The following is a 25,697-nucleotide window of genomic DNA, read 5'->3' as shown; positions in this document are numbered from 1 at the left end:
CTATATTAATGATATTTATCATGAAAACTACTTTATCAGTGGACTACATAAAATCTGCTTAACACTAATGAAAGTTAAGGCCTTACATTTTAAAATCAAGGCTCACTCATATAATCTCAGCACTTTGGGAGGCTGAGAAAAAAGGATTGCTTGAGGACAGGAGCTTGAGACCAGCTTGGGCAACACAGCAAGACCCTGTCTCCAAAAAAAGAAAAAAAAAAATTAGCTGGGCGTAGTGGCACATGCCTGTAGTCCCCGTTACTCAGGAGGCTGAAGCAAGATGATCACTTGAGCCCAGAAGTTCAAGGCTGCAATGAGCTATGACCGCACGACTGCATTCCAGCCTGGAAGACAGAGGAAGATCCTGACTCTAAAAATAAAATCAACATGTTTATATAAGCCACAGTTAAAAGGGGCTCCATTTGAACAGGAAAACTGTCAAAGCAGGAAGAACATCAATAGAAATGATTAACACTCTCTATCAATGCTTACCCCAATACCAAATAAAGCTGTTTAATTAAGATTTTTTTAATAATTATTTTAAAAATAAGATGTATTTTTAAATGTTATTTGGAAGCATGGGAATTTGATAAGAAAAATGTCACCAAATGGGGCATGGTTCTATTTCCTACATTTAGCAAAATCTTATGATACACAGTATATTTTCTCTAGAGGTCCATCCAGGTTTCTCACTACGAATTTCCAGATGAAGTCCCCTAATCAAATCTATAGCATCAAGTTGGCCAAAGCCTAGGAGTGATGCCCACTTCGGAATCATTTAGCCATAGAAGGTTCTGTTACTCAAAACTTATTAAACATATTGTTTTTGCTTAAGGACAGAGGAAACAATAAGGCTGCCTCTATTAAGACATCGAGATCTGTGGTCAAGTTACCGAGATAGAAAAAGAAAGAAAAAGCATGCTAGAACTTGAGATGTCCCAACTTCCATCTTCAAAATGTATCAGTAAACACTGAAATCAAAATATTTAAAATCAAAGATCACAGTAAATTTAAAGGTTTAGTCTCTTGTCCTTAATTTTTGAAGAGTTAGACTTGCCTGACTCCCATTTAGTTACAAAGATGGAAATTCACAACAAAACATATTTAGGAGGCAGGGAAAAAAAGATGAGACTGAAATCATCCTAAATCAGAAGCCATTAAAAGTTTAGATGTGAATTATAAAAAGTAAGCAATAAGCTGTCCTGTAAGCAGAAAACCCCAAGAACGGAACAGCCAGGTCGCAGTGGCTCACACCTGTAATCCCAGCACTTGGAAGGCCGAGGCAGGCGGATAACCTGAGGTCAGGAGTTCAAGATCAGCCTGGCCAATGTGGTGAAACCCTGCCTCTACTAAAAATACAAAATTGGCCGGGCGTAGTGGCGCATGCCTGTAATCCCAGCTACTTGGGAGGCTGAGGCAGGAGAATCGCTTGAACCTGGGAGGTGGAGGTTGCAGTGAGCTGAGATTGCGTCATTGCACTCTAGCCTGAGCAACAAGAGCAAAACTCCATCTCAAAAAAAAAGAAAGAAAGGAAATAGTCCACTGACTGAAGTCACAACAAGCGAATTCTTTTTGACATATTGTTGATTTATAACTAATCAATCATCAGATATTTACAAGCAAGCTGACAAAGTTAATGTAACCAAAGTGAATATACAAAGTAAATGTACCACATTTTTTTAATATATAGAAAATTCTTCACTGGTTCAACTATTGGGGGAAGACAGAAATATAATAAAGAATACAAGTTAAGCACCTGATGAGCATATTTTCAAAACATACCAGGAAGCTAAAGTATGTATGAAGAGGAACTATCCACAGCTCAATAGCCCAATCTCAGACTCTGTGTCTGTCCTTCCTAGTCTCCATCCACAGCTTTAGCAATAAGACTTGATCTATAATCCAAATAACAGCATAAGTGTTCATCTCTATGTCGGGTGCCTATTTCAGTCCTGAGCTACAAGACTTGAATCTTAAATGGCCAAAAAGGAAGGCCATGTAAACACTGTGAGGCTATTGATAACAAAGGGAGTAAAACAATAAACTTTTAAAGATTTTATATGACAAATGAAAAATCAATGGTATATATTTTGAAAAAAGAGCATATATGACATATATCAGAATGTATAAAAATGACAAATTTCAATTATTACACAAGATTCTCAAATGTTGACCAAAGGGTACAAAATTTCAGTTAGATAGGAGGCAAAAGCTTCAGCGACCTACTGCACAGAATGGTGGCTATAATCATAAAGCGTTATATATTTCAAAATTGCTAAAAGAGTAGATTTTAAATGTTTTCATTATGAAAAAATAGTAAGTATGTGAGGGGCCAGATTTGTTAATTAGTGTGATTTAATTATCCAACACTGTAAGCATATATCGAAACATTATATTGTACCCTGTAAATATCTATAATTACTACTTGCCAATTAAAAATAACATTTAAAAAATTCTCATTAAGGCTGTTGGAAATCACTTAATGTTTAGGTCACATCCATTCATCTACACAAACCCACATCCTCAAGAAAATTTGTGAAATATGAACTGAAAGAGAAGAAAGCTATAAAACCAAGAAGTTAAATATAAAGAATAAATTTTCATGGACTAATAATCATGTGATTGTTGGTAAAACTAATAAAGTCTATAAAAAAAAGGTAACAAATAACAAAATAAAAAACAGCAACAACTTTTTCATCTTTTAAAAACTATTTCGAATCAAGGCAACCAAGGCCTAATGTGAAGAAAAATGAAAACAAGTATGAATGTATTCAAAATACATTATAGAGGCCAGGTGCAGTGGCTCATGCCTATAATCCCAGCACTTTGTGAGGCAGAGTCGGGAGGAGTGCTTGAGCCTGGGAGTTCCAGACCAGCCTGGGCAAAATAGTGAGGACTTGTCTCTACAGAAAAAAAAAAAAAAAAAAAAAAAAAATTAGCCAGGCATGGTGGTGCACACCTATAGGCCCAGCAGAAGGGAATGCTTGAGCACAGGAGACCGAGGCTGCAGTGAACTGTGATAGTGCCACTGTACTCCACGCCAGCTTGGGTGAGAGAGCAAGACCCTGTCTCAAAAAAAAAAAAAAAAAAAAAAAGAAAATCCTAGAACCTACAATGAACCATCAGAAAGCATTTTCAAGACTAAATACGTAATATAAGCAGTTGCAATTTTCTATTACTTGCTTTCTTTTTATTTATTTTTGAGACAGGGTCTCATTCTGTCACCCAGGCTGGAATGCAGTGGTGCGATCTCAGCTCATTGCAGCCTCAACCTTTCAGGCTCAAGCTATCCCTCCCGCCACAACCTCCAACCAGCCATCCCAGGCACCACAACACCTGGCTAATTTTTGTATTTTTTGTAGAGATGGTTTCGTCATGTAGTCTCAAACTGGGCTCAAGCAGTCCACCTGCCTTGGTCTTTTTAAGTGCTAGGATTACAGGCATGAGCCACCACACTGGGCAGTTGTTTTCTAAACAGGGATTTGAAAATAGATGTGTCCCAAAATAATAAAAGATATGTCCTAACTGCATATATTTTCCACAAGTCTATTATCTTTTAAGAGGTAAATTAATGTCTAAATGCATCCTTCTGCCTGAATCAAGCAAAGAATCAAGGACCTTGTGTAGCTTTGCAGACTATTCCTCGGAATAGAATGGTCAATATGCCATTTTAAAATGTGAAAACAAAATAGCATAATGACATAAAACTAACTGTATCTAAGATTTTACTATATATACACACACATATATTTCATACATATACTTTTTTTTTTTTTTTTTTGGAGATGGAGTCTCGCTCTGTCACCCAGGCTGGAGTGCAGTGACGCAATCTCAGCTCACTGCAAGCTCCGCCTCCTGGGTTCATGCCATTCTCCTGTCTCAGCCTCGCAAGTAGCTGGAACTACAGGCGCCTGCCAGCATGCCCAGCTAATTTTTTTGCATTTTTAGTGGAGACGGGGTTTCACTGTGTTAGCCAGGATGGTCTTGATCTCCTGACCTTGTCGCACATATACATTTTATATTTGTATATATGCACCTAAATTATGCATTAGAACCTACCTACCATTTATATCTCTGACTCAATAAACTCACTGTCTAAAGTTAGTTTATTCTCACTTAACAGGAAATGGGCCCCAGGAATATTCCTCCAAAGTGAGTTTATTGAGTCAGAGATATGTAGGTTCTAATGCATAATCAAGGTGGCCACATCTTCTGAATCCAGAATGATGATATACTCAAGAGTGTCCCTATGCACCCAGCATGGTGCCGTGTGTTAAACATAGACCTATACGACACACAGCTTCTGCCATGAGGTTGCTCCCTGCCTTTTTGTCACCTTCCAGTCTATTTTTACATAACAGAGAATTATCATAAAATACCAATCTAGCCTTACAACTCCACTGCTTCAAATGTTCACGTTCCCTTGCATTTATAATAAAATTCAAACATCTTCAAGGCTCCCAAGGCCCTGCCCATCTCAGCCCCTCCTCTCACCCATTCCTGTCATTCACAATGCTTTACCCATAATGGCCTTTTCAGTAGGCTTTAAATACCCAGCTCTATCTAGCCCCACGATCCTCAGCCTAGAGCCCTCCTTACCCCAACTTCTCCACTGACTCCTATTTCTAGGAGTTAAAGATCACTTTAAGTTCCCTTTCCTTGAAGTCCCTACCTCAACCCTGCAGGAGATAGAGAGCTGATGAGTGGAGATAAGCAACCACTTAAGGGTTAGTTCATTTTAGAAAAATCACCCAGGCAACAACAGTGTGCATTGACTAGGGAGATAGTACAAGGAGAGGTGATGGCTCTAGTAGCAAAGTTCAGTAGGAAACAACGGGAGGAGTCCAGGAGAGAGACATAGTGAATATATACAAAAGCACTGGTCTCCTTGAGCTCTGTATAAATTCCATCAGGCTATTAGCTCTCTCAACCAGTATTATTTATTACAAACTTCCTACATCAGAGAGGTCCAATAAACATCAGTTAATTAGAAATGAATGAAAGAAGAACAGAAAACATCAATAGTAACCACCGTTGTTTAGTTATGGAGTACTAGGCACTGTAGATGAAGAAGAGAAGGAAGGCAGCAGTGGCTAGGAGAATAGGGTCTGCCAGAGTTTGTCTGGGTGACTTTAAGTAAGTTACTTTACTTTCCTGTGCTTTGAGTTTTTCAAAAGGGGACAGTAATAACACCTACAAAAGAGGACTTCGGTGAGATTTAAATGTAAAGCACTACCTGTAACACATTAAGTAATCAATAAAGATTAGCTGCTTAAAAAGTTGTCACTATCATCATAGCATGAAAAATCATTATTATCATTAGTACTACTACTACCACCACTAGGTACTTCCTAGACATTACTTCATCTTCACAAAATAACTTATGAGGAATATACTATTATCTCCATTCCATAGTACAAAAAATTAACTGCAAAACAGTTGACACAATTTGTTTGGATTTTGGGGGAAAACATTTTGTTTATTTATTTCTAATAATTTCAAATTTTGTTTTAGATTTGGGGTACACGTGCAAGTTTGTTACCTGGGTATCACGTGATGCTGAGGTTTGGGGTATGAATGATCCCATCATTCAGGCAGTGAACAAAGAACTCGACAGTTAGTTTTTCAACCACTGCCGCTCTTCCTCACTCACCCCTCTAGCAGTCCCCAGTTTCTATTGTTGCCATGTTTATGTCCATGAGTACCCGATGTTTAGCTCCCACTTAGGAGAACATGCAGTAGTATTTGGTTTCCTGTTCTTGTGTTAATTCACTTAGGATAATGGCCTCCAGCTGTATTCATGTTGCTGCAAAGGACATGATTTAATTCTTTCCACAGCTGCGAATTATTCCCTGGTATATATGTACCACATTTTCTTTGTCCAACCCACTGTTGTTGGGGCACCTAGGTTGATTCTATGTCTTTGCTACTGAGCTCACACAATTTGTAAGTATCAATACCAGTATTTGAGCCTAGTTGTATGAGTCTAACATCCATATAATAACCACATTATGACACTGTCTCTCAAAAGAAGGACAGTCTCCAGTGTGATATATACTATATGATTTACTGAACATTTTTTATGTTCCAAGAACTCTTCTGGACTCTAGGGATACAGCTGTGAACAAAACAAGTAAGTCCCTGCTTTTATATAGCTTATATTCTAGTGGATGAAGATGAACAGGAAAACTAAGAAGGGGGAAAAATTACCTAATAATAAGGACACTACAGAGAATTAAAATTAAGAGTGATGTGTCTGGGGGCTACTTAAGATTGGGTGGGCAGAAAAAGCCTTTCTAAGGAGGCTACATTTAAGACGATAACCTAAAACTCAACCAGAAGGAACAAGCTACCTAAGAGCAGTACAGAGAGCTTTCCAGGCAGAGAAAATAGCTATTACAGAGAGCCTAAATAGCTACACTACAGAGAGCCTAAAGTGCAAATGAGATTGCATCTTATGGACCCAATGATAGCAGTGGAGAAGAGGAGCATTCTGTGAGGAGGTCAGAGGGGCAGGCAAAAGCCATGTCACCTGGGACTTTGTCATTCAAGGGAAGGGAATGTAGAATTTATTATTTAGTTAGTTAGTTAGTTAGTTATTTTATTTTATTTTATTTTTTGAGACAGAGTTTCATCTTGTTGCCTAGGCTGGAGTGCAACGGCGCAATCTCAGCTCACTGCAACCTCCGCCTCCTGGGTTCAAGCGATTCTCCTGCCTCAGCTTCCTGAGTAGCTGAGATTACAGGCACATGCCACCATACCTGGCTAATTTTTTGTATTATTAGTAGAGACAGGGTTTCACCATGTTGGCCAGGCTGATCTCAAACTTGTGACCTCAGGTAACCCACCCGCCTCGGCCTCCCACAGTGCTGGGATTATAGGTGTGAGCCTGGGAATGTAGATTTTATGCTAAGATAATGACAGATGCAATGGGAGGGCTTTACGCAGGAAAGTAACATGAGCTGACTTACATTTTTAAAGACCTATCTCACTGCTGGGCAGAGAACAGACTGTAGTGAGGTAGGAATGAGGAGACAGGAAATCAGGCTATTTCTGTAGTGTAGACCAGAGATAAAAGTGGACTAGGGAGGTAGGAGTACAGCTGGAGAAAAACAGATTTGGTATGTGTTTTAGAGGTAGAGTAGAAAGGTTTTACAGATTAACTGAATAAAAAGGTTGAAGGAAAGAGAGGAATAACCTCTGTATTTTTAGCTTGAGTAACTGGAAGAATAATGGTTTAGTTTAATGAAATAAAGTATATTTAAGGAGGAACATGATTGGGATAAGAATAAGAGTAGAAAATAAGAGTTCTGTTTTGTTTCGGTTACATTTGAAATGCCCATCATATATCCATTTGGAAATGTGCATAGGTACCCGGATCAGAATCAGGAATTCTAGGGAGTTCCTCTTACTCTTTCTCTGATTTCATAAGACACTGCAGATAAAACAGCATGAGGAAAATAGCTTTTAGAATGCACAATGTGAGTATTGGTGATAATCTAAAGCAGTGACACAAGCTGCTGCGCTCTTCATGAAACCACTTCACTTATGAAATGTGAAGCATCATTTTTGCTGGGCAATATGACACAGAAAGAGAGTAAGCCTGAGGGTCAATGAGATTCATGCCAAGGGGGTTAAGTCATATGATATGGCCTCTACTTCCAAAATCTTTTTTTTTTTTTTTTTTTTTTTTGAGACGGAGTCTCGCGCTGTCACCCAGGCTGGAGTGCAGTGGCCGGATCTCAGCTCACTGCAAGCTCCGCCTCCCGGGTTCACGCCATTCTCCTGCCTCCGCCTCCCGAGTAGCTGGGACTACAGGCGTCCGCCACCTCGGCCGGCTAGTTTTTTGTATTTTTTAGTAGAGACGGGGTTTCACCGTGTTAACCAGGATGGTCTCGATCTCCTGACCTCGTGATCCGCCCGTCTCGGCCTCCCAAAGTGCTGGGATTACAGGCTTGAGCCACCGCGCCCGGCCTACTTCCTAAATCTTATAAGATTACAGGGCAGGTACTAGTAAGAGGTCAGAGTTCCAAGTAGGATACAATCAAGGAGTGCTTCTGAGAATTCCATCCTACATGAAGGGAGCCCAGTGCATGTCTGAGACAAAAATATCTTTTAAGTACACATAAAATAACAACTGCTCTACCTGCTATCTAATAGGAGTTTCCATGGAAACTGTCAGAAACAATTTCTTTAGAGTTATAGTGATTACTGACAAAAATAAGATGGACATAGAGTAAAATAAGAGCTAAATTTACAAAATGGAATGGGCCATATTAAATAACACAGCTCTATTAATATTAAATTCTGAGTAATCTGATTCAAGCTAGTTGTATTTAAGCATGACAGATTTTCTTAAAATGGCTATTTTGAGCATACATATCAAAATGAGAGAGAGAGATAAGAAATCATATTTGTTGTATATAAGTCATTAGTCTTTACTACACATCAGCAATATTGTAAAAGACATATTTTTAGGAAAGATAACTAAAATTTATTGAGCAGTTACTAAATATCAGGTGTTTTGCATATAACATCTTGTTTGATCTTCACAATAATCTCTCCAGGTAGGTTTTATTAACATCATTTTTACAAAGCGGGAAGCTGAATCTCAAAAAGATACAGCTTCCTCAGGATCATACAGGTAGTAAACAATAGAGCCTGAATCAGACCCAGGTGTAGGTGAACACCAAATGTACACCCTTTCATTCAGCTCTTAAAGGAGGCCACAACCCACAAGAGTCCAGGAGACTTGGGCCTATGTTCTCTTCCAATCACAAGAATCATCTTTTTGACTAGTTGACGGTTAGATTAGTTAACTGAAAACAAGGCTGCTATATAAATTCCTTAAAAACACAATGTCAGGCATATACAATTCAAAGTTTTGTTTTGCCCAGAATATACAATAAAATTTTAACAGGTACTGATTTGCCCATCAAATTAAATTAACAAAAGAAAGTTAATCAAAGAACATAAAGAGAAACAAGTAAATGAAAAGACTCGAGTACTATGTTGAAGCTCACTTATCAGCTGCCTGATAAACTTAGGGAGCCAAGGTAGATAAGCTCATGAGGCATTATAAAAAAGAATAATCTCTTAAATTATCTTTGTCATTTAAGAATAAAAGCAAAAATGTCAAGCTGTTTCTTACCACATCACAATATGCTATAACCATTATTCCAAGTAATTGAACTGTATTGCCAAGGTGATTGCTACAGCTGACCAACTCTGCTAACTCAATATAACCGTAGTGGCCACATGAGAAATGGAAGCAATCTAAGGTATTGAATGTTACATTCCTTCTCTAATAATTATTTAACTTATTTTGGCTGTTGAATTTCTTTATAAATTCATGGTCTTGTACATTTTACTTCAAAGGTCTTTAAAGAAAAACCTGAATATCTAGATCCCTCTTTCAGTTTAAGCAGTCAAAACAAATTTCTTTCAACCACAGCAAATACTAGTACATTAGCAGTCAGAGCACAGCTCAAGTATGCACACACAGAAATATAGGACTCACGCTAAATTCCATAAAGAGGAGAAACAAAGAAAAAAAAACAAAAGAAGAAACATATCCAAAAGGAATATGAAGTGTTAAAATACATAAAACAATGCAGGTACATTGAAAATGAATTTTTCAAAATCAAGATACTACTGGCTTTCACGTTTGGCAATACTGGATAGTTTCTGGCCAAAGTACCAATGAAAAGCTCAGCTGTGAAGCAAGGACATGCTTTAAAATAATTGTCAAATGAAATCGCACAATAAAACATATGCCTAAAAGATAATGTCTAAAGAACTACAATAGGGGAAAGCAAATCATTTCCAATATAAATGGAGTATTTCTAAATAAGAAATTATAAATGCAAACCACTCAGAGTACTTAAACGCAAACACGACAGACCGTATTCAAAACACAATGCAAAGTTAAGCCTAAACACCAGCAGGAATGGTACTTATTATTTTAACAGATACAAATTTTAAATGTGTCTTTATAGTTTTAGTAAGTTTTGGTTAGATGAACTCCCAAAAAAGTGTCAACACTGAAAGTAATTTATAAAGAATCATTCTTTAAAACGGATTATAACACTAAAGTTTGATATTTTTCTAGTCTGTTTCTTGGTGCATTCTATTTCAATTTGATGATACAGTACTGGAAAAGCTTCTTGTATATGCCTTCAAATACTCTATGTAATGTTAAAGCACAGTTCTTGGGTTTAGAAATTTTCAGGACTGTTGATGCATAAAAGCTGTCTTTAAACATTCTATTTCCCCATTACTACTGAATGACTCTGCTAGTGCTTAAAACCACTTTAATTCTTAGTAGAAAAGCCAAGATGGAAAACAGAGCTCGGTGCTTATAATGAAAGAAAGCAGAGTCTAGAGATATATGTCCTCCTGTTCTTTTAGTTCAAATAATCAGAAATCAATTGGCATTGTTACATATAATATTTTCTCATTTAGCAGATGACACCCAGAGATAGAAATAATTTTAGTTCCTTAAAGAGCTTTTGTTTTCTCCTATTTGATTCTTCCTTAAGCTATTTCTTATTTATTTTCTTCAAGATTTTCCTCCTCTATCTTGCCAGAACAGGACTTGAAATATAAATGAAAATGAATGAAGAGGGAGAAACACTTCTGAAAGGCTATGGTGAAGCCAAGGAGTTTTCACTGTGTTTGGGGGTGCTCATCTCACATTTGCCTGTTCGTGAGTCCTGAGGCTTGAAATATTCTGCTTAAAAGGCATTATAGAAAAAGTAGCCTCTTACCAGCAGCCTTCTCCGGGTTTTCTAGCACATAATAGGTTTTAAATGGCCCAAGTTAAGCCATAACTACAGAAAAGTGCTCTAAATGTTTCAGTTTTCATTTCAGCTATGTGGCCACCTAACGAAATGTGTGTCTTCTTCCCTAAAGTGAGACTGAATACATCCAAAGACCTAGTTCCTAATGGGAATGCATAGGTAATCATGTCTGGGTCCATGAATCACTCAGATTGTTTTCAAAATCCTGTGCACACATCTGGAGAGCAATTCCATAGCTTTCATCCAGCTCTCAAAGGAGTGCATCAACACAACGGTCAAAGAGCCATTGTGCCAACATCTGTTCCAGCCCTTACACCAGGATGGCACAGGATAAAGGCCAAAGCACATGTCCTTAAAATATTCCCTGGGTTAAGTCGCTTCCTGTCTATGAAAACGTATATACTAATAACCTGCTTCACAGTAAGCTGATGAAGAATAGATAAGTGGGATGTTGACCAAAGATTCCTAATTTGTAAAAGTTACTTCCTTTGTGGCAAGAAGACAAAAATCATTTAAGAAATACACTATGTGCACATTTGACAATGGGAGCTCCCAGACACTGAGGAACTGCCTCTGCTCAAACAGCTTGCAAGTATCAGGGCAGGCACTCCACTTTCTGTCCTTTTCAAACCCCACATGAGAAGAACACAATAGGCCACATTCAAAACACAATGTAAAGTTAAACCTAACACCAGCCTGGTACTCAGGCCTGGGCCCACCAAACAAGAAATAAAGACATAATGATATCTTATAGTGAAATCAACCGTCAGAAACAAAGGTATTTAAAATTACCAAGTGACCCTTTTGGGGTCTACAACACTTACCAGACCTTAAGAAAGTAGAAGACGAAGAGACGACTGCATCAGGTGAGCAGGCCATTTCAAATTGTTGGCTCTAATCATAAGCGTCACAGGCTAAGCTACAGCAATTTTAAAACTGTTTAGTAAAGGTTAGAAGCAATCAGTGTTAAATTAATTGAAAGCAGTGTGAGCAGTTATTAACATGATGCAGTGCACAACGAAGGCAGTAACTGAGGATCATTATAATTTTATTTTCTCTTTTATGACTTGAATATGTGATTTTCTTTGGTTTGATAAATTACACTTGCTCATATGGATGAGACAGGAACTATATAATATCCACTTATTAAATATTACATAAATGTAGTATCCTCTATTGTGCAGTGAAGTAATTATGCTACTATGTAACAATGCTCAGAACTCTGTGAGGAGGACTCTATGCTCCAGGCAGGTTAGTCGGTTTCTAACAAAGCTCCATTTATATATTCTTCTAAAAGTAACAAACAGAATCAAGTTGATTGCTTTTAATGACACAGGAAGTTTTTAACTCGAGTTACTAACTTTATCATCTGTACTTCATATACTTATAAGAATCTGAAACCTCAAATTTAACTACTAATTTGGAGTAATGAATTCAAGTGGTATCTCTTTTTACTACTAGGATGTAAACATACAGGAACATTCAACATTGATACTATGCACTTTGCATATAAAAGTGGATTTACATAACTGCATTCAACAACAATTAACACTAAAAATTTTTTTCTCAGCTAAGAAAAGAGAAGTAAGGTTTTCAAAGCTTACTGTTAATGGCATGCATTTCAGAGGAAACAAAGACTAACGAAGAAAATAAACTCTACGTGCTTATGAAAGGAAAAGAGAAATCTTGCAAAAATATATGTTGGGGGCAGTACTCAGGTCCCTGTAAGAAAACTCCGGTTACTCTCTGTTTAGATATAACCAATCCAATAACACTTTTATATCCAGATAGCCACATTGTTAGTAGCCAACTCAGTATTTCTATATGACTCAAAAACAATTTAAGAAAAAGTGTGAAACAAATACATCTAACTATTCCAAGTCACTTTATTGATTTTTAGTAGTACTAAGGACTACTTTTTGAAAAAATTACCTCATACTTCACAGTTGGTAATTTTACTATAACTCTGAGTAAATAAAGCTCAACTTTTTGTAAGGTATAAAAAACAGAATGTTGGGTGTATGATTTCTGAAATTAGATTTTCAGAAATTAGATTTACTTTCTCCAAATTAAAAAAAAAAAAAATGTGCACAACAGACAACTAAGAACTTCATAAATGGGAAAAGCCCAAAACATAAGGGGGACATATTAGCTGAGAAAATAATTTCTTTTTTTCCTTTTTTTTTTTTTGAAACGGAGTCTCCCTCTGTCACCCAGGCTGGAGTGCAGTGGTGTGACCTCCACTCACTGCAGCCTCTGCCTCCCAGGTTCAAGCAATTCTCCTGCCTCAGACTCCCGAGTAGTTGGGGTTACAGGTGCCTGCCACCACGCCCAGCTAAGCTTTGTATTTTTAGTAGAGATGGGGTTTTACCAGATTGGCCAGGCTGGTCTCGAACTCCTGACCTGAGGTGATCCGCCCACCTCGGCCTCCCAAAGTGCTGGGACTACAGGCATGAGCCACCGCATCCGGCCGAAAATAATTTCTTAATATCAATGCAAGTGCAAAGTTAATTTTCCTAGCTAAGGCCTTTCACACTACCGCCCCCCCAATGATGCAGTTCTTTAAAAGGGAAGCTCCTTAGTTGAAAACCTGTATTCTGCCTTCCACCTTTCCTGTTTAAGTACATGCTTTTTGCTCAAGATTATATCCAGCCAGCCAGGAATACAGGAAGTTTTAATCCCAGCTTTTAGGAGTCATCAGCCACAAGTGCTGATAATGCCACAAGTCATGACTTGCAGTTTGAACAAGTCAGTTCGGGACACTTGAAACTGTTAAAACTGCCTGCAAGGCACCTTCTGACCTCTACGCTTTCTGGCTTGGTAACCACACAACCTGGAACCACTTAAGGAGCCCCTTTTCCTTCTGAGCCCTAACTATGCACTTCAAGATCTGAGTCCCAGTCTCCTTCAATTTCTGCTAGACAGATGACAGGTCTACTGCTTAGAACCTGTGGGAATGTAAAAGGGATATAAGACATAAGGCAAGGAGCAGACGCCGGCTTTCTGCAGCCCGATCGTAGTTACATCTGACTTGATCTGATTAAGCTATCTGACTTTTGGGGAGAACATTCACAGGGAGGACACATTCCCTTTCCCAGGAATGTGCCGCCGCCAGATTTTTAAGTTAGAAGACTCTAAGGGAAGTCCGGACCGCTGCCTACTTTCCGAGTGGGGATCATAAGTTGAATAGAGTCGGGGGCACACACACAATGGAGTAGGCACCACCACCTAATTTTTAGAGGTGGATGAAGATATCAGAAGCAAGGTCAGGGCCGCCAACTGTTTCTAAGGGAGAACTCGGGGCACAGGTTCATTCCCAGGGCCCCCGCCTGCCTCCCACCAAGGTGCTTGAGGAGAAGCACCACCCCAGGTACTCGGGGAGGGGGGCGGCGCCCCAGCCAGCCAAACCTGAGCGCTTGGTCCGAGCTCTTCGCTCCAAGACCTTCCAGCTCACTTCGGCCGTGAGCCCCGCCGCCCCCGCCATCGCGCTCCCGCCGCCGCCTTGGCCACCGCCCCCGGGGCCGCCTGTCAGCAATGCCCGCTCGGCCACGCCCCCCGCACGACACTGTCGGGAGGCGCGCCTGCCGGAAGTGAGCGTGAGGGCGGCTTTCACCCTAGCTCCACTGTCTTTTTAGCGTCGGAAGGGCAGCCCTAGTGGGAGAGAGAAAAAGGATCCGGCAGCGGCTCTTACGCGTCCCGGGGCTGCTAGTCACTCTTTCGGCCGGTAACGCGGTGCTTTACGGCTGCCGTCAAGCGCGGCGCTGGGCCGGCGGGCGGGGGCCGAGGGGCTGCCATGGCGGCGGCGGGCCGGCTGCCGAGCTCCTGGGCGCTCCTGTCGCCGCTCCTCACGGGGCTTGCACTACTGGGAGTCGGGCCGGTCCCAGCGCGGGCGCTGCACAACGTCACGGCCGAGCTCTTTGGGGCCGAGGCCTGGGGCACCCTTGCGGCTTTCGGGGACCTCAACTCCGACAAGCAGACGGACCTCTTCGTGCTGCGGGAAAGTCAGTGCTTGCCGGGCCCTCCCTCTGTTCGCTGTCCGTGTGCCCCTCCCGGTGTTCCCTAAACCCATTGCCCAGTGGCCGGTCCTTTAGCATTTCCTGGCCTTTCTCTCCCAGCCCTGTGGCCTTCCCTTTAGCATTATTGACAGTTTGCCCTTTTGCACCACCCTTTCCAACCCCAAGTTCTGACCCAGCCACCCTACAGTTTGACCTACCCCCTGACAGCACCCCAGTTTTTTGCCTAAGAAGTCTGCAGCCTTCCCCCAGTCACCCTTCCCCCTCCTCCCTATGGAATCACCTGCCTTCCAAAGTGCTTCCTGATTCTTAGGAATCTTTGTAGCTTGCCTCAACGTTCGCTCCTAAGGCCCTCTCATTCCATTCTATTTTGCTTCAGTCTTCCTTCCCCGTTGATGAACAGGAAAAGGTGCAGCTTGACAATGTCTTCTCATAGGGGGCTTCTCCTTGCCTCCCCACCTACCTAATTCGCCCCCCGCCCCCCCTTTGTCAAGGCCACAGCTTTCTTTGAAGCAAATGTCCCCTTCCAAGGGCGTAAACACTCAACAGCTCACACAAGCATTTTGCAGGGACCACTGATAAAACCAATGCCTCCTTGGGAAAGCAGGCTCAAACTACAGAAATTTCTCTCTTGAGCTGCCTGTTCTTTCGTGTACACTTTCCTCACCTTGGTCATCACTTTAGTGTTCCAAATCTCTACTTTCTTTGCTAACTTGTTCTTGGAAATTATTTCCTTTGACCATCATTAAACTAACTTTTTTATAAATCTTAATGCTGACAGTGGGCATTAGGGGGTCTTAGCGTTCTTGAGTACCTACAGAAGCAGGTGCTGCTTAAAGATCAATGCCACGAAGGAAGGAAGGAAGGAAGGAAGAGCTACTCAGAGCTTGTCTGACAGGATCCTGAACCAGACTTCTTGGGGCCCTTGCCAGGATGCAGGAGCCTCTTACGGACCCTGAATATTTTCCCAATCTTTTTGACTCCTCATTTTGCAATGTACTGCCAAAAACTTGTTGCCACTCTGTCCAAACTGGATACAGAGAGTAGCATTGACTTTAAAGATGGCCTGTGTTTGATTAAACAATTCCGAAAGTCTGTCTCAATGAGTGCTAATTGAGCTCCAAGAATGTGTCAGCCTCTAGAGGATGGCCCAATAGGAGAAGGGTCTTGGAGGATTCAGCGTTTTATGCTCACATGCTTAATTATGTCCTTGTCAGATATCTACAATGGGAGTCCCTGCATCTTTGGTGTGATGCATCTGTGTAATGAACCAAACAGCCTTACAAGAGGCAGCATTGCTAGATTCGGGGAAGACAAGTCTTGACATGTAGTATAGTTACAAGGCATCTTCTTTATATGGTTCTTTTAAGTCAACCAATCTGACTCCTTGCAGAATCCACTGGCTTCAGTTTCTCTTGATCAGCTGCTTTTTCCCATGTTCATCCTTTCTATTCCTCTGCTACTTTGAACATTGAACTTGTGATATAATGTTAGGCCTCTCCATTGGCCTAGTGGAACTATCCTTGAGAGGGCAGATGAACTGGAGTAGAATAAAAGTTTTCTTGTTGAGAACAGTGCCCAGAAACCTTCTTGTAACCACTGATGGGGTATCTTACCAAGAAACATTTTTCTAATATCATATATTTGTTTCCTTTAGGAAACGACTTAATCGTCTTTTTGGCAGACCAGAATGCACCCTATTTTAAACCTAAAGTAAAGGTATCTTTCAAGTAAGTACAAATATGATTATTTTGATAAAACATTAGTCATTAATGTAATAATGGATATGCCGTAGCTGATTGGATTGTCTTTAAAGTCAGCCTTACCTGTAATGTTGGGATGCAAAACCACTAGTTGTGAGATATGAGTAGGAAGTGATTTTTTTGGAAAAATAGTGAAGATACCAAAGTTTAAAAATGACTTTAAAGAAATAAATTTAAGTGGATCCAGGTTTGTTTCTATATAAACACCCTTTATTTCCTTGCAATCTCATACCCCTTCTTGAATGTGTCTCGTTCTGTGCCTCATCTTGAGGGAGCAGTTACTCACAGTAGTCTCATTGTGTTAGCCATGTGTTGTGTTTTGTGGAAGAGTGGCCTATTTTGCAGTGGGGAAAAAGTCAGTGTTCTAATTTTTTTTGTTTAATTGACTGATAGATGGTGAGTTTTTAAGGTTGACTTGGAAAGAATTCAAATTTGGTTATCTGAATCTTTTAAATGTTCAAGTAATAGTTATTTTTCTTTTCTGTGGTTGGCATTGCATGAAACAGTGACCACTCCCACACCTCTACCTCCATGATAGTGACCCAACACAGTTTTGAAACTACATTCATTTGAAACTACAAACTACATTTGGAGCAAGCATTTGTGACAGTCTGAATTCAAGCAAGAAGAGATGGGTCAGTGCAGGCCAAAGGGGCAGCTTCCAGAGTCGTGGAACTTGAGCTTGACCTCAGTATAAGTAAAAAGTTAGATGAAGACTTTTAACTTTGGGGACAGAGCATTTATAAGAGATAAAAGTAACAACAGCATGTTGTGAATAGGAGGTAGAAAGATCTGCCTGACAAAAGTGGAAGGTACACTTCAGGGAGTTAAGGACTAAGAACATAAGATAAGAAGCTTTCATGAGACTGGTAGCCTTCAGAAATATCAAAAAGACTTTGAACACAGTCCCATTAGAAGAGGGGAATCATCAGGTCCTTGTGCAAAGGAGAGATGATGAAAACAGTATTTTGAATTGATTTCCTTGTAAACTAGGTCCAGAATGAATTGGTTTATAGAAGATTACAAGACTACTTAGGAAACTGTTTTTAAAAAGTCCCTGTGTGGACTAATTAGTTCTCAGACTCTACAGTATTTTAAGTAAACTCAAACTCATGTTAAAAAAAAATGGCCTTGAACAAGAACTTTGAGGGGAAAGTTATAAATGGATAAACAGGAACTTATTTCCCTTGAGAAGTGTTCCTGGGTAGTGAATGTCAGCATGCTTGGAGTGGGGAAGAAACTGAAGTTGATGAGTGTATATGAGAAGTGGACTAACTGCATAGAGGTGATTTTTTTTCTGATTAGAAATTAAGGAAATTTAAAGGATGTAAATGGCATATGTTCTGATAAGTTAAAACAAATATTCCAATTAAATTTTTAATGAATGCAATGTACTTTCAAAACCTAGAAACTCTTGTTTGTGTTTTAATTTAGAATATTTTTCAAAGGAAAAATAATCTGTTCTTCACCCTTATACTCCCCCACACCTCTGTTTCTCTCTCAGATGGAACCACTTTTAAAACCTGTAGCTGATTCTTCTAGTGTTTATTACCATATTTTAAAATAAAATTTTACACTAATTTCTTGAATTATCATTGTTATTCATTTCTTGTTTTTTATTAACTTAATTTGTCTACATTGTCCCAGTGTAGTTAAATCATAATTTTTTGTTGAATCAGTAATCATTGTTTACATTTTAACCATGTAGTGTCTATGTACTTCAAAACCAAATAATGTACAGTATTTTTTTTTTTTTTTTTTTGAGACGGAGTCTCACTCTGTTGCCCTGGCTGGAGTGCAGTGGCATCATCTCAGCTCACTGCAACCTTCGCCTCCCGGGTTCAAGCGATTCTCCCGCCTCAGTCTCCTAAGTAGCTGGGATTACAGGCACCCGCCACCATTCCTGGCTAATTTTTTGTATTTTTAGTAAAGACTGGATTTCACCATGTTGGCCAGGCTGGTCTCAAACTCCTGACCTCAGGTGATCCACCCACCTTGGCCTCCCAACGTGCTGGGACAGTATTTAATTTTTTGTGCAGCTTGCCCTGCTGGGATAAATGATTGCTTTTTTAAAAATAGATTGCTTAGTTTTCTATGTACATATCCTTAATTTATTTGCAGATATTCTGTCATATTTACCATATACCTATCATGCATTTTTCTTTTTCCCATTGGATCATCTGCATTGCTATCCAGTCTGGATTCATTCTCCAGGCCTTTTGCAGACTTACTCTATGGGGAATTTCCCCATTTAAAAAAAGAAATTTCCTCGTTTACTTCACGGGGGTGTGTCCTCCAGGAAATTCCTGAGAAAGGATGCATGATAAGTCCTGTTATGTCTAAAACCTTTTTCTACCCACTTTTTATTTTTTATTTTTTTTTAGAGACAGAGTCTTGCTCTGTCTCCCAGGCTGGAGTGCAGTGGCGCGATCTCAGCCTACTGCAACCTCTGCCTCCCTGGTTCTAGCAGTTCTCCTGCCTCAGCCTCCTGAGTAGCTGGGACTACAGGTGCACAGTGCCACGCCTGGCTAATTTTTTTGTATTTTAGTAGAGACGGGATTTCACTGTGTTGCCCGGGCTGGTCTCAAACTCCTGAGCTCAGGCAGTCTACCCGCCACGGCCTCCCAAAATGCTAGGATTACAGGCTTGAGCCACCACGCCCAGCCTCTACCCGCTGTTAACACTGTAATTAGCTTATTGTGTTCTAGCTTCATGGGTTGCTGTTTTAAAATTCAATCCTATTATTTCTCCTAATCTTTTAAATGTAAATTGTTTTAATTTTGGAAGCTATTGGAGTCTCTTCTTTTTCCATTTTGTTCTGATTTCATGATGATGTGCTTTGGTATAGATTTGTTTTTCTTTTTTGATAAAGACAGGGTCTTTGTCACCCAGGTGACAAAGGAGTACAGTCACATGATCATAGCTCACTGTAACCACATAATCCTGGGCTGGAGCTGTCCTCCCACCTTCGCCTCCCAAAGTGCTGCAATTACAGGAATGATTATTCTTTACTTATTATGCTAGGCATTATGTGGGCCCTTTCCAGCTAGAGACCTCTATCCTTGGGGGCATTTTGAAACTCTTGCATTATTAAATATTTCTTTGAAAAAATTTTTTGTTTGTCTCTTTTAGGAATGCCTATCAATTGATTATTAGTCTTCCTGGGTTCATCCTTTGTTCCTTTATCTTATCTGTTTCTTATTTTTATCATTTTGTTTTGTTTTGTTTTATTTTCCTTTGCAGGAGGTTTTCTCAACTTTCTCTTCTAAATTCTAAGTCCTTTTTTTTTTTTTTTGACATGGAGTCTCATTCTGTTGCCCAGGCTAGATAGAGTGCATTGGCCCAATCTCACTGCAACCTCCACCTCCAGGGTTCAAGCGATTCTCCTGCCTCAGCCTCCCAAGTAGCTGGGATTAGAGATGCACACCACCATGCCTGCTACTTTTTGTATTTTTAATAGTGATGGGGTTTCAGCATGTTGGCCAGGCTGTTCTCAAATTCCTGACCTCAAGGGATCCGTCCACCTCCACCTCCCAAAGTGTTGGAATTACAGGCATGAACCACCACGCCCAGCCAGGTGTCACATTTTTAATTTCCGAGATTTTTTGTTTTGTTTTGTTTTCTTACTGATGTTTTACGATCATTCTTATGATGTCTTTTAGCATACTGTTTTTCTTTATATATATATACTTTTTTCTCTTTTCTAAAGTGTAATTTTGAAGTTTTCTTTTGTTGCATTAGCTCTGTTTTCTTCAGGTTCCTTATTGCTATTTGTTTTAGCTCTCTTTAATAGTCAAAAGTTTTCTTCAGAAGGCAAAAGGCAGGTGTCTACTCATATTTCCAAGTAACGTGCTAAAGAAATAATTGGAAATGCATTGCCTAGTGGGACTTGTCTACTATCTTTTGCCCTGCATGTATGTTCTTGATGGACTAACATTCTAGAAATAGGTAGAGCTGTGGGCAAGTGTTAAATTGTTCCTTTTGCAGACTTTTAGTTAACTCCTGTGTTTAACTTAAGGCCAAAACCTTACCCGTTACTGTAACTTAAATCCTTAATTCCTGAGACTTTCAAGAAATGCACCACTTGGTTCTTACCTTGCTGAGTGAGAGGGAGAAAGGACTGCCATTGATGCATTAAGAAAGTATTTTTCTATAGTCTACTTGGAAATTTGTTGTCTTGCTATTTGATCTGAGTAGTATTAAATATAAAATGAATTTAAGGCCTACTTTTTACTTGGGTCACTCAGACAACAAGACTGCCGGATGTTAAGTTTTCAAGATTCATATAAATAATTTTAGAATTATTTTGTTAATAAAAATATATCAATACCTATGACAAGGGAAAAAATAAAAATATGTGTATAAAATTAGATATATATGTTTGGATGCTGTATTGATTGCCAAGTTTGGAAAAAAAAATCCATTCTTAATTTACTAGCTTTCACAAAAATAAAATGATTTTTTAATTTTTACTATAAATTTTGAATTTATGTTAAAATCCAAACTAAATATTTTATAAGTAATATCTTTTAATTGAAAAAATCCCAGTGATATTGCTTACTGCTTTAGCAATTATGAGCCTCCAGTTGTTAGAAACACCATCCGAATGTCTTAGTGTCCTTGACAAAGGAACTATATAGAAGGACTATACTAGCCATTGCTTGAACATAATAAACACGTTTTCTCTTGACATATTTCAGTTTTTTCTTGTTTCTTGAGACTATTCTGCATTCATTCTGAACTCTTTTGTAGACCAAAGAGGTCTAAGTACATCTGGGGTGAAAAGATAGGAAAGAGAAGGCAATCGGTCAGTTATGTGAAGTTTTAAGTTTTTCATTGAAAATATTTTTTTATGGTAGAAATACAGAGTTGTCCTTTTCCATTACAACTTGTCTGATATTTGTAAATGCTTGTTTCTTTTAGGAATCACAGTGCATTGATAACAAGTGTAGTCCCTGGGGATTATGATGGAGATTCTCAAATGGATGTCCTTCTGACATATCTTCCCAAAAATTATGCCAAGAGTGAATTAGGAGCTGTTATCTTCTGGGGACAAAATCAAACGTTAGGTGAATTTGTTTTAAAATTTTTAATATTTATCATTGAATATGAAGGTAAATGTAACAAAATATTGTTCTGAAATCAGTTCAAGAATACTGTTCTTGGGTGTCAATAATTATAAAAACTTTTTTCAAAGTTTATTTCCTGATTTTTCTTTTTCAACCCTGAACTGGGCAGGGTTCACTTCTACTAACAAACTTCACTCTTACTAGCTTAAAGAGGACAGAGATTTATTAAAGGGTTTTAATGGCTCACAGAATTATTGGGATGGCTAAAGAATAAGCTTTCAGGAGCAATCCCAGTATCATCAGAAAAGCTTCTGCCTCTTTCCACTATCAGAAGTGGCTAGTTACACAACTGCTACCAGAATGATGCTTGCTGTGCCTGCAGTGATTTCTCCTCGCAAAATGAATGCTGCACCTGGTCTTTTGATACTCCCAAATTCAGTGAGCAGACACAGATAGAAATAGCAGAGAAACAGCCTTTGCCTCATTCATGCCTTTAAGACTCACAGTGTATCTGATTGGCAAGGCTTAACTTTTATTCAGCATCTCAGATGCAACGATATCTGGAAAATGCTATTTTTGGTTTCTAGTCTCCTCAGCACAGGAAAGCACAACAAAGTTGAAGTATAGTTGGAGAATCAGTCTACCTTCCCTAGTCACAAATCATCAAGCCATGTCTGAAAAGCCAATTAGTTATACCTAAATAGGCAACTTTGTTCATGGAGTCAAATTTCAGTCGTGTTGTCTGCACCATTTGGGAATGTAAACAGTAACCTCAATACATTATATTCATTAAGTCAATAAGTATTTACAGAAGGAGTACCATGTACAAAGCTTGTATATAAGCATGTACATTTTAGAGCCAGGAAGTTTTGCATATATGGCCTTCTTTACACAAAATCCTTGTTAATTGTCAGCCTCTCTAGTACTAAATTGTGTAAAGACAAAGACTCAGCTAGCAAATATTTAAATGCATACCTCAAAAGGAAGTTATTGTAATGCTAGTCTTCACTGTAGAATGTACTTCCCAATATTTTATCTTTGCAAGCTTGTTCATTTGAACTAGATTTATAGTATCTCTTTAATAATAATAGTTGGAATAAATTAGAGATAAATCTTGAAAAGAGTAGAAGAATATTTTTTCTTAAGTGTAGATATCAAAAGTAATATAAAAAGACTGCTATATATCTTTTTGCAGATCCTAACAATATGACCATACTCAATAGGACTTTTCAAGATGAGCCACTAATTATGGAGTAAGTATGTGCTTGCTTCCTTTGAAATGATTTTAAACTTTTTTTTTTCTTTTATGCTTTAAGTTCTAGGGTACATGTGCATAACGTGCAGGTTTGTTACATATGTATACTTGTGTCATGTTGGTGTGCTGCACCCATCAACTCATCATTTACATCAGGTATAACTCCCAATGCAATCCCTCCCCCCGTCCCCCCTCCCCATGATAGGCCCTGGTGCGGGGTGATGTTCCCCTTCCCGAGTCCAAGTGATCTCATTGTTCAGTTCCCACCTATGAGTGAGAACATGCAGTGTTTGGTTTTCTGTTCTTGTGAGAGTTTGCTAAGAATGATGGTTTCCAGCTGCATCCATGTCCCTACAAAGGACACAAACTCATCCTTTTTATGGCTGCATAGTATTCCATGGTGTATATGTGCCACATTTTCTTAATCCAGTCTGTCACTGATGGACATTTGGGTTGATTCCAAGTCTTTGCTATTGTGAATAGTGCCGCAATAAACATACGTGTGCATGTGTCTTTATAGCAGCATGATTTATAATCCTTTGGGTATATACCCAGTAATGGGATGGCTGGGTCATATGGTATTTCTAGTTCTAGATCTTTGAGGAATTGCCATACTGTTTTCCATAATGGTTGAACTAGTTTACAATCCCACCAACAGTGTAAAAAGTGTTCCTATTTCTCCACATCCTCTCCAGCACCTGTTGTTTCCTGACTTTTTAATGATCGCCATTCTAACTGGTGTGAGATGGTATCTCATTGTGGTTTTGATTTGCATTTCTCTGATGGCCAGTGATGATGAGCATTTTTTCATGTGTCTGTTGGCTGTATGCACGTCTTCTTTTGAGAAATGTCTGTTCATATCCTTTGCCCACTTTTTGATGGGGTTGTTTGTTTTTTTCTTGTAAATTTGTTTGAGTTCTTTGTAGGTTCTGGATATTAGCCCTTTGTCAGATGAGTAGATTGCAAACATTTTCTCCCATTCTGTAGGTTGCCTGTTCACTCTGATGGTAGTTTCTTTTGCTGTGCAGAAGCTCTTTAGTTTAATGAGATCCCATTTGTCAATTTTGGCTTTTGCTGCCGTTGCTTTTGGTGTTTTAGACATGAAGTCTTTGCCCATGCCTATGTCCTGAATGGTACTACCTAGGTTTTCCTCTAGGATTTTTATGGTATTAGGTCTAACATTTAAGTCTCTAATCCATCTTGAATTAATTTTCGTATAAGAAGTAAGGAAAGGGTCCAGTTTCAGCTTTCTACTTATGGCTAGCCAATTTTCCCAGCACCATTTATTAAATAGGGAATCCTTTCCCCATTTCTTGTTTGTCTCAGGTTTGTCAAAGATCAGATGGCTGTAGATGTGTGGTATTATTTCTGAGGACTCTGTTCTGTTCCATTGGTCTGTATCTCTGTTTGGGTACCAGTACCATGCTGTTTTGGTTACTGTAGCCTTGTAGTATACTTTGAAGTCAGGTAGCGTGATGCCTCCAGCTTTGTTCTTTTGACTTAGGATTGTCTTGGCGATGCGGGCTCTTTTTTGGTTCCATATGAACTTTAAAGGAGTTTTTTCCAATTCTGTGAAGAAAGTCATTGGTAGCTTGATGGGGATGGCATTGAATCTATAAATGACCTTGGGCAGTATGGCCATTTTCACGATATTCATTCTTCCTATCCATGAGCATGGTATGTTCTTCCATTTGTTTGTGTCCTCTTTTATTTCACTGAGCAGTGGTTTGTAGTTCTCCTTGAAGAGGTCATTTACATCCCTTGTAAGTTGGATTCCTAGGTATTTTATTCTCTTTGAAGCAATTGTGAAGGAAGTTCATTCATGATTTGGCTCTCTGTTTGTCTGTTACTGGTGTATAAGAATGCTTGTGATTTTTGCACATTAATTTTGTATCCTGAGACTTTGCTGAAGTTTCTTATCAGCTTAAGGAGATTTTGGGCTGAGACAATGGGGTTTTCTAAGTATACAATCATATCATCTGCAAAGAGGGACAATTTGACTTCTTCTTTTCCTAACTGAATACCCTTGATTTCTTTCTCTTGCCTGATTGCCCTAGCCAGAACTTCCAACACTATGTTGAATAGGAGTGGTGAGAGAGGGCATCCCTGTCTTGTGCCAGTTTTCAAAGGGAATTTTTCCAGTTTTTGCCCATTCAGTATGATATTGGCTGTGGGTTTGTCATAAATAGCTCTTATTATTTTGAGGTACGTTCCATCAATACCGAATTTATTGAGCATTTTTAGCATGAAGGGCTGTTGAATTTTGTCAAAAGCCTTTTCTGCATCCATTGAGATAATCATGTGGTTCTTGTCTTTGGTTCTGTTTATATGCTGGATTATGTTTATTGATTTGCGAATGTTGAACCAGCCTTGCAACCCAGGGATGAAGCCCACTTGATCGTGGTGGATAAGCTTTTTGATGTGTTGCTGAATCCGGTTTGCCAGTATTTTATTGAGGATTTTTGCTTCGATGTTCATCAGGGATATTGGTCTAAAATTCTCCTTTTTTGTTGTGTCTCTGCCAGGCTTTGGTATCAGGATGATGTTGGCCTCATAAAATGAGTTAGGGAGGATTTCCTCTTTTTCTATTGATTGGAATAGTTTCAGAAGGAATGGTACCAGCTCCTCCTTGTACCTCTGGTAGAATTCTGCTGTGAATCCATCTGGTCCTGGAATTTTTTTCTTTGGTAGGCTATTAATTATTGCCTCAATTTCAGAGCCTGCTATTGGTCTATTCAGGGATTCAACTTCTTCCTGGTTTAGTCTTGGGAGAGTGTAAGTGTCCAGGAAATTAT

At 39.2% G+C, this 25,697-nt stretch overlaps 2 protein-coding genes across 5 annotated transcripts in view; one reads left to right on the top strand and one right to left on the bottom strand.

The window, feature by feature from the left end:
• The window catches only part of LOC105492220 (phosphorylase kinase regulatory subunit beta), a 227,627-nt gene extending 213,284 nt beyond the window's left edge, over window positions 1–14,343 (bottom strand). The window contains exons 1-2 of one of the 4 annotated variants that reach the window (XM_011759241.2): window positions 14,211–14,343; window positions 11,627–11,738 (exon numbers count right to left, since the gene is read on the bottom strand). In XM_011759241.2, coding sequence (XP_011757543.2) covers window positions 11,627–11,681 — 55 coding nt within the window. In that variant the 5' untranslated portion in view covers window positions 11,682–11,738; window positions 14,211–14,343. The remainder of the gene's footprint in view (window positions 1–11,626; window positions 11,739–14,210) is intronic. The other 3 variants (XM_011759242.3, XM_011759239.3, XM_011759240.2) reach the window with 3 other exon arrangements.
• Window positions 14,344–14,575: 232 nt separating this feature from the next.
• LOC105492223 (integrin alpha FG-GAP repeat containing 1) overlaps window positions 14,576–25,697 on the top strand; it is a 294,233-nt gene continuing 283,111 nt past the window's right edge. Inside the window, exons 1-4 of the mRNA XM_011759246.3 lie at window positions 14,576–14,803; window positions 16,473–16,545; window positions 21,502–21,647; window positions 22,843–22,900. Coding sequence (XP_011757548.1) covers window positions 14,596–14,803; window positions 16,473–16,545; window positions 21,502–21,647; window positions 22,843–22,900 — 485 coding nt within the window. The 5' untranslated portion in view covers window positions 14,576–14,595. The remainder of the gene's footprint in view (window positions 14,804–16,472; window positions 16,546–21,501; window positions 21,648–22,842; window positions 22,901–25,697) is intronic.

Source organism: Macaca nemestrina, chromosome 18 (genome assembly GCF_043159975.1).
Source record: "Macaca nemestrina isolate mMacNem1 chromosome 18, mMacNem.hap1, whole genome shotgun sequence".
Classification (NCBI taxonomy): domain Eukaryota; kingdom Metazoa; phylum Chordata; class Mammalia; order Primates; family Cercopithecidae; genus Macaca; species Macaca nemestrina.
This window is presented reverse-complemented; position numbering and strand designations above follow the sequence as displayed.